The 10,000-nt window shown below is 37.3% G+C and overlaps 1 protein-coding gene across 3 annotated transcripts in view; it reads right to left on the bottom strand.

Moving 5' to 3' along the window:
- Positions 1–10,000, bottom strand: part of LOC143027145 (glutamate receptor ionotropic, kainate 2-like) — an 868,199-nt gene that overhangs the window by 28,241 nt on the left and 829,958 nt on the right. For all 3 annotated transcript variants that reach the window (XM_076188207.1, XM_076188208.1, XM_076188209.1), the window contains exons 5-7: positions 8,742–8,899; positions 6,819–6,960; positions 4,955–5,122 (exon numbers count right to left, since the gene is read on the bottom strand). In XM_076188207.1, the coding sequence (XP_076044322.1) occupies positions 4,955–5,122; positions 6,819–6,960; positions 8,742–8,899 (468 nt within the window). The remainder of the gene's footprint in view (positions 1–4,954; positions 5,123–6,818; positions 6,961–8,741; positions 8,900–10,000) is intronic.

The following is a 10,000-nucleotide window of genomic DNA, read 5'->3' as shown; positions in this document are numbered from 1 at the left end:
TAGTTACAGCATTGATGATTACAGAAATAAATAAATAAATAAATTGGGACATCAGGACTCTGGAATCCATCGTAAAAAAAAATTTCCTCCTCTATGGCCTTTTCTGAGGTTCCCCCTTAACCCAATCCATATATATATATATATATATATATATATATATATATATATATATAAACATGTATATTTCCCTCTGAAATCAGTCGCATTGACTGCCTGTAGGATACATTGGTTGACCAATTGGTCCATACCAAGACCAACTAGAAGGGGAAAGTCTAACCATATAAATCATAAGATTAAACTGTATTGCAAGTGACTATATCAGCGTAGTGTGTATGTGCGATTCGCCATAGTCTTAGATCACATGTTGGACTCGTGATCAACAGCTATTACCTTCCCGAATGAGAGCCCAGAGCTCGCATATGCCCGATATATGGGTACTGCTGTGACCTTACACACACACACACACACACACACACAACCCACCACCACGAGATTTGGAGTGCCGGCTCGCAGCGCAGCGGTGCTGAAATTAGTTTAGCCCTGGGCAGGAATCGAACTGGGACCGCTGGAGTAGCGGCCGCGAATGCTACATGTGTGTGTGTGTGTGTGTGTGTGTGTGCGACAACTGTTGTCCCAAGTGTCATTGACTGGAAACCCTCAGCCCTGCAGAGGCCAGCAACGGTTCTCGAGGCTTCCATATATTTCTCCAATTGGATTTTTTTCCACAGGCTGAACTCAGTTGGAGATGAACAGTCGCTGGTTCTCTTTATGTAAAAAAAAAAAAAAAAAATGACAGAGAAATCTTGAGCTCATTCAGGAGACCGAATGCCAGCCCCTGAGGGCTGCACCTTTCGAACTAAGTTGCGACATTTGTTTGGTTTTGCAATATGTCTTCATGATAATTCTTCCAAACTTTATTTACTTTCTTGTTATTAATTCATAAGAGTTGATATAATTGAAATGTCTCTGACACCTCAGTTTGATAAGAACCAGAAGCCGTTTACCTTAATAAAAGTCGATATCCTTTTGCCTGAATACGACTTTGGGAATTGGCACAAACAGAAAATGGAAAACAAGTTCTTGGAAAAATATAAACTAAAAATAATCACAGGTGATTTATATATATATATATATATATATATACATTTATATATCTATATATATATATATATATATATATACATTTATATATATATATATATATATATATAACATATATATGATACATATACACCCACAAACACACCCACACACACACACATATATATATATATATATATATGAATGGTATTCAGGAGGAAATACACATCGAATAAGATTACCAATGCAATCACAAAAAGAATAATGATAAAACAAAAAATATATATACAAATGGAAGATCAAGCCTAATGACACAGAAAACGGAGAGGAAAGCAACGGAATTAGAAAACGAGGAACGGGCTTAACGGAAAAAAAAGACGGAAACATAAACACACATACAAAAAACGGGAAATGAGCACTAGGTAACAGAAAATGGGATCCTGGCGACGTGTTGATTGCTACCTCAGCTTTGCTGAAAACCGATATTGAAACAATTCGCTCCCTTAGACAGAAGAAGTAAAAAAATAATAATAATAAAATAATAATAAAATAATAATAATAATAATAAGTAATAATAATAATAATAATAATAATGATAATAATAATAATAATAAAATAAAATAAAACAAGATAAAAATTAAAATAAAATAAAATGAGATAGATAAATAAATAAGATTAATGAATAAATAAATAAAATAAAAGACGAAGATAGAAATAGATAAAGATAAAAATAAAATAGATAAATAGATAAATGAAAATCGAATGAAAGAAGGAACGAACCGAAAGGTGTATGAAGGAATTGAGGCATTGAACGGGAAATCAAGAATTTGGGCCAACCGTATAAGATGGGGTTGAGAAATAATAACATAAATAAACAAATAATCAGGTAAATTATAAAATGATACAAATGCATAAAATACTGCTACTACTAATGATACTAACAAAAATAATAATTTATAATAATAATAGATAATAATAATAATAATAATGATAATAATAATAATGATAATTATAATAATAATGATAGTAATAATAATAATAACTACAATAGAAATGGACAACTGGAAAATAATACATAATAAAACAAAAAATAAAAATAAAAAGAATGAGATAAATAAAATAGAGAGGAGATAAAAATGACAATAAAACAAAACAGAAATAAACAAAATAAGAAAAAACAGAATTAATCAAATAACGAAAATTAGATAAAATAAAATGGAGTGGTAGTGAAGGTTTTGTAGACATAAAGAGTTATCACACTGGGATATTCTTCCTACAACCTCCGATTCATCGGCGGTAATTGGCAACCTCCGTCATTTTTTTCCGCCGTCAAATCACTATGGCTAAATAATTTTTCTAAATAATCTACATAAAATGTCATTTGATATCCTTGAGGAAATTATATATTTTCTTCCAGCATCTCAGATTCCTTCCCAAAAGCTGTGCGCTGCAAATTTGCTTCAACAATCGGAGGAAATTTTTTCCAATGTGATAAGGCCTTCACAGTAAAAAACCACACACACCTTTACTTTCTTTTGCAAGCAAAATGAGCATTGAAGAAAGGGCAAGAAGATCGTGGAATGAGAAGAGCATTAGGTGCCGGAGCATACAGTGAGAAGAGCAGACCTCAGGAGAAAAAGAGCATGAAAACCACAATAAGGCTGAGACATGGGAGCATATGAAAGAGAGCATTGGGTACTCAAGCATGGAGAGAGGAGCATATATGAAGATAAATACAAAGAAAGGAGAGCATTGGGAAGGGCAAGAGAGCATAGGGAGGGACATGGGAAATAAAAAAGAGCATTTGAACGAGCATGAAGGATAAATAAAACAGCATAGAGACTTACGTAAATGAGCATGGCAATGAGCATGCTAGCATGACGTGATTAGGGATTGTGTACTTACCGTCCAAAACCCGTCTCTCATCTGTTAGCATATAACCAGGGAGGAGGAGAAGGAAGATGAGGTTACAGAAGCTACACAACGCAGTTATTTGGTGATAACAGTGGTGATAGTAGAGATGGAAGAGATACTTGTGAAACTGGGGGTTGGTGAAAGTGGAACTCATGGTAGTAGTGGTGTTGGTGGTGGTGATAATGGTGGTTGTGGTGTTGCTTGTGTTGTTGTCGTTGTTGGTGGTGTTGGTGGTGGTGTTGGTGGTGGTGGTTGTGGTGCTGATGGTGTTGGTGGTGTTGGTGAAATTAATTGTGGTAGTGGTATTGATGGTGGTGATGATGCTGGTGATGTTGGTGGTGATGATGCTAGTGGTGATGTTGGTGGTGGTGATGGTGGTGGCGAAGTGGAACTAATTTTGGTGTTGGTGATGTTGGTGGTGGTGCTATTGGTGATGGTGTCGATGATGTTGGTGGTGATGTTGGTGGTGGTGATGTTGGTGGTGGTGGTGATGGTGTTGGTGGTGATGTTGGTGGTAGTAATGGTGGTGGTGAAGTGGAACTAATTTTGGTGGTGGTGATGTTGGTGGTGGTGATAGTGGTGGTGATGGTGGTGATGTTGGTGGTGATGTTGGTGGTGTTGGTGGTGATGGTGATGTTGGTGGTAGTGATGGTGGTGGTGAAATGGAACTAATTTTGGTGGTGGTGTTGATGATGTTGATAGTGATGGTGGTACTGGTATCAATGTTGTTGGTGATGATGTTGGTAGTGATGGTGGTGGTGAAATGGGACTAATTTTGGTGTTGGTGATGACGTTGGTGGTGATGGTGGTGATGGTGGTGGTATGGTGGTGATGGTAGTGATGGTGGTGGTGATGGTGGTTACATTAGAGGTAAAACTAGTGGAGTAGAGTGCGGTGTCTGGGTAAACTGAGAATGGTAAAAATTATGGTGATATACAGTGATGGTGATATTAATGATGGAGATAAGAATGATGGTGATAAATCATGGTGAAAATTATCTTGGTAATGAAGTAGACACTTTGCCTCTTTGGTTACGATGACACACTTCACATATTATATTCAGTCCAACTCAAGCATCGTCTAGTTTCTTTTGTGAATATCTAGCAAAGTGGAGGATTCTTCCTCAACATTTCTAGAGAATAACATTTCAAGTTTCTTCGCAATTTTGCTTCAGTAATTTTCTTTAAAGAAGAAAAAAGTGATTTTTTTAAGGAAAAAAATAATGGAAGAGAAATAACTACTACTATCATAATCAAACAAGTTTAATTGTTATTACCAAGATGAAATATGAAAAAAATCAACGAGTTTGTACACACATACATGCATGCACACGCACACACACACACACACACACACACACACACACACACACACACACACACACACACACACACACACACACACACACAGATATATATATATATATATATTTATATATATATATATATCTGTATATAGATATATATATATATATATATATATATATATATATATATATATATAATCTACTCTAGCTTACCTCTTTTCTACTTCCTTTTCCTTTTCTCGTCTTTCTCGTACCTCATACTAGTCTTCCAGTTACTTCTACCTCTTCTTTCTTCTACCTCCTCTCTCCTCTATATCATTTTTCTTCTACCTCCTCTTCCTCCTCCTTCCTCTATTTCCTTTTTTCTACCTTCTCTTCCTCCTCCTTCCTCTATCTTCTTTTTCTTCTACCTCCTCTTCCTCCTCCTTCCTCTCTCTTCTCTTTCTTCTACCTCCTCTTCCTCTTCCTTCCTCTTTCTTCTACCTCCCCTACCTCTTCCTTCCTCTTTCCTCTACCTCCTTCTTCCTCTTCCTTACTCTATCTTCTCTTTCTTCTCCCTCCTCTTCCTCTTCCTTCCTCTTTCTTCTACCTCCCCTTCCTCTTCCTTCCTCTTTCCTCTACCTCCTCTTCCTCCTTCTTCCTCTCCCTCCTTACCTGTACGAATTCCTGGTCGCTTGGGAGGTCCTTCATATACTCGGCTGCCCTGTGCTCCCAGTCCTCCATGACCTTCTTGACCTCGGCTCGATCGGGGTCAATCATCCTCAGAGCAGTGATGTTGGAGCCGCTGTACTTGAAGTCCTCGAGGTTAACCGAGAACAAATCCTGCAACGTCACAAACAAGGTCATAGGTCAACGGACTGTGACCTCACTGGAGTGTCATAGTGTGACGTTACAAATCTCTCTCCTGCTTCCCAAGCTGACGTCATATTTTGACGTCACAGCCTTGACGTCACGGGTCACTCGAGGTCAAAGGACAGGGGAGTTTCCTCTGTGTGTGTATGAGTGCGTGCGTGTGTGTGTGTGTGTGTGTGTGTGTGTGTGTGTGTGTGTGTGTGTGTGTGTGTGTGTGTGTGTGTGTGTGTATGTGTGTGTGTGTGTGCATGTGCGTATGTGTTGAACATGTACTGTGCATATCAATTGTGTATGTGTAAAAATGAAATGATTTGTTTCCTATGAAGAAATTCAACCTGTTTATACAGGAAGAAAACAATAATACAGTAAACTTATTGAAACATGTAACATATCAACTTAATAAAAGAATTCAGTTTTGAGGAAGAATCGAATACTTCACAATAGGATCTGAATCTGTTCTATAGGTTCTGAAACCTTATAATTATAAACTCTTTACTTTGTAAAGGGATTTCAAACCTTTATCTCCTGGACGCATGTAAAGAAAATATAAACGGTAAAATACATATAATTATAAGTACTTATAGTTATAACTGATATAATCTCACAATGGGTATAATGGAATTTATATTCTTTACATTTATCTCAGCGAGGGGAGGACAACTCAGGGCTATCAGCTGTTATCTAATTAGATAAATACAATAACCATTTAGGCTTAGAATAAATTAGGGTTAGTTAACAATTCAGCAGGTAAAATACAAGCAGGGCCAGGATAGCAGCAGGTGATATATCCAGCAGGTAAATGTAACCAGAGCGTATGATTTCATAGTCAAGCGGGCTACTCACTTAAAGGTTAAGACGAGTTGAACTTTTAGCAGGTAAAAAGGCAAGCAGGGACAGGATATCAGTAGGTGATATATCCAGCAGGTAGGTGTAGGCAGAACGCACGAACACGTGGTCACTTAGAGGTTCAGCAGGTAGAGTACAAGCAGGGACAGGCTATCAGCAAGTGATACATCCAGCAGGTAAAATACAAACAGGGACAGATTATTAGCAGGTAAAGTATCCAGCAGGTATAAAACACAAGCAGAGGCAGGTTATTAGCAGGTAACATATCCAGCAGGTAAAGTACAGGCCGGGATAGGTCATTAGCAAGTAAAATACAAGCAGGGACAGGTCATTAGCAGGTAACGTATCCAGCAGGTAAAATACAAGCAGGGACAGGTTATTAGCAGGTAACATATCCAGCAGGTAAAATACAAGCAAGGACAGGTTATTAGCAGGTAACATATCCAGCAGGTAAAATACAAGCAGAGACAGGTTATTAGCAGGTAAGATGTCCAGCAGTTAAAATACAAGCAGGGACTGGTTATTAGCAAGTAACATATTCAGCAGGTAAAACACAAGCAAGGACAGGTCATTAGCAGGTAAAATACAAACAGGGACAGGTTATTAGCAGGCAACGTATCCAGCAGGTAAAATACAAACAGGGACAGGTTATTAGTAGGTAACATATCCAGCAGGTAAAATAAGAGACAGGTTATTAGCAGGTAAGATATCCAGCAGGTATGTTACAACCGGGTACAGGTCATCAGCAGGTAAAATACAGGCAGGGACAGGTTATTAGCAGGTAAGACATCCAGCAGGTACGCGTAAGCAGGTGACCCACCAACGACGTGATGATGTAGTTGTTGTAGGCCGACATCATTCCGACCTGCTGTGCCTGCTTGAGGACGTTCCCGACCTTTCCTGTGTCACAGTCGAGGATGACGTTCTGCTCTCCCGTCCTCTTGATCTCACGCAGAAGGTCCCTGACGAAGGAGGAAGCGCCAAACGTGAGAAGTCTCACGAAAAGGTCTCACGGTGGTGTTTGAATAGGGTGAGACTTGTGAAATTCAGGTGCAGAGATGATCCCATAGAATTTTATGGTGATTTGGTCTTAAAAGATTTATGAAGTACATTGTTTATTTATATATATATATATATATATATATATATAAATATATATATATATATTATACATATATATACATTATATACATATATATTATATACATATTATATACATATTATATATATATATATATATATATATATATAATACTGCTACGACATAACTGTGTTGTGGATATATATATATATATATATATATATATATATATATATAATATATATATATATATATATATATATATATATAATATATATATTTAAATATATATATAAATATACATATATATATATATATAAATATACATATATATATATATATATGTGTGTGTGTGTGTGTGTGTGTGTGTGTGTGTGTGTGTGTGTGTGTGTGTGTGTGTGTGTGTGTGTGCAAATTTCACAAGGCACACGTGAATCAGAAATATGCAGAGTCCACTAGGAAGAGGAAAAATGCACGGATTCCGAGCGCTTTCGTGATATATTCCTTCATGTGAATATATCACGAAAGCGCTCGGACTCCGTGTGTTTTTCCTCTTTCTAGTGAACTCTGCATATATATATATATATATATATATATATATATATATATATACACATACATTCATTCAAAGTTAATTTTCTAAGTCCTTTTTACTTGAAATCGGCGAGACCTTTGTAGGTACAACATCGGTTGACTTATCATAGCCTCATCAAGAAATTAACAAAGGTCCAATGTGTAAAGTTACGTTCAAAGGGTTTGTCCTAACAAGATGAACAAAGCTCATGCAATTAAAATTAATCAAAGAAACTTATGTTCAAAAAAGGATTCAAAGTGAATCAAACCTATTCATCAACATAATTAGCCAAACTTATGTCTTTGACGAAGAACTTCAATATTGTAAATAATATTCATTTATTAATTATATAATTTTATTGTGATTTATTACTTTATTCGTATAAATGTTCATCTCATCCATGCAACTTGTTCATGAGAACACTGTACATATGTGAACACAGTTCAAGGGAGCCAATAGTATGATTAATTTAGACGCTTTAAAGCCTATGATTACATTGTTATCCTTCACTAATTACAAGCAGCTGGTAACAAGCAGTTCGGAATATATAGGATATATAGAACAAGGTCATGTTGAATAGATTCCCACAAACACAAAAATACGCACAAAATATAAAACACGTAAATGTTTAGATACTGAAACAAGCAAACAAATAAATGACGAACACATGGAAATGCACACACACAGACACACACACACACACACACACACACACACACACACACACACACAGATACGCACGCGCACACACACAACACACACCAGGGCTGAAATAATTTCAGTATAATTGCGCTGCGAGTCATTACTCCAACTCTCGAGGGCGGGAAGTTGTGTGTGTGTGTGCGTGCAAGGTCACAGCATTACCCATAGATCGGTCATATATGAGCTCTGAGCTCTCTTCCTGGAGGGAAATACGTGATCCAAGACCATGATGAATCACGCGCAAACACACACACACACACACACACACACACACACACACACACACACACACACACACACACACACACACACACACACACACACACACACACACACACGAAGAAAAAAAAAAAAAAAAAAAAAAAAAAAAAAAAAAAAAAAAAAACCTGAAGTCATCGCCCTGGGGTAGTTGCCTGATGGAGACCTTAAACTCATGCGGGGGCGGCGTCTTTAGTAGCTCCTGAAGACGGACAAGTCCCTCGTTATCCTCATACAAAATACAGAAAGATCTCCAACTGAAGACACGCACCAAATCCAGGTAGGCCTGGAAGGGGAGAAAAAATGGCGATAGTTTTATCGAATAAAAAAAAAGTAAATAAATAAATAAAATTTAATAAAAAAAATTATGGTTCAAGAGATATGTGGGGGGGCCCAGAAACCGTTGCCAGTCACTGAGGGGCTGCGGTTTTTCCGCTTAGTGAAACCTGAGATAGAATATAATTAATTGATGAAGTAGTTGATATTTATGAATATTTTCTTTCTTAGAAAAAAAAAATTCTCCATGCCGTCTATCCTGTGCTTTGATTTGACCAAAACTTCGATGGTTTTTTCTTCTAATAATGTAAAACGTCTACTTCTGCATATTTATCTTATGTCTTTCCGAATTTTTTTTTCCGTTGAATATTCGCGAATTAATTGTCAGTAACCAATGAAACCAAAATAACAGAAAACAGAGAAATATAACTGAAAAAAGGACGGGAATAGAAAAAAAATTATAATAAAAAAATAACGAAGGAAGAGCGGCCAGTAACACGGAAATGGAGGCTGAGGGACAAAGGCTTCCCACGCAAGTCGGACAATTGACCACATGGTCTAAAATAACATCCAGGAATAAGGAATAATGGCCTCTATTGGAATGGACATTTCCTCTCCTTCGTTTCTGAACCTATCAAAAATAAAATTGCCGAGCAAATTCAGAAATCCAAAGGGAATTATATATATTTTTCCTTGGGGGGGGGGAGGCTGATAGAATTTTGTTGGGATGGGTACAAGTGGGGAATATGAATACGCTTTCGAGTCCTTTCTGTTTTTTCTCTCCCAGTTCCCACTCCCCAAACTCCCACCCCACCATACTCCCACCCCCAAACCCCCCACCCCCGAAACTCTCACCCCCACCCCCCAAGCCTTTCTTCGCCTTTCTGCCTTTCTCTTTACCTGCTTCAATCCTCTCTTTTGGTCTCTGTCTTTTCTCTCCTCTTCCTTTTCCTCCTTTCTCACTGCCTCCTCCTTTATCCCGCCTCTCAGTATCTCTTCCTCTTTCTCCTCATTATCTCTTCTTCATCTCCCATTATCTACTCGCCTTTGCCTCTCATTATCTCTTCCTCTTTCTCTTCATTATCTTCTCTTCTTTATTTCTCATTATCCA

This window comes from Oratosquilla oratoria, chromosome 7 (assembly GCF_046742065.1).
Source record: "Oratosquilla oratoria isolate Oo_2021 chromosome 7, ASM4674206v1, whole genome shotgun sequence".
In the NCBI taxonomy this organism is placed as follows: Eukaryota; Metazoa; Arthropoda; class Malacostraca; order Stomatopoda; family Squillidae; genus Oratosquilla; species Oratosquilla oratoria.
Note: the sequence above shows the minus strand (reverse complement) of the source record. Positions and strands in the feature narration are given on the sequence as shown.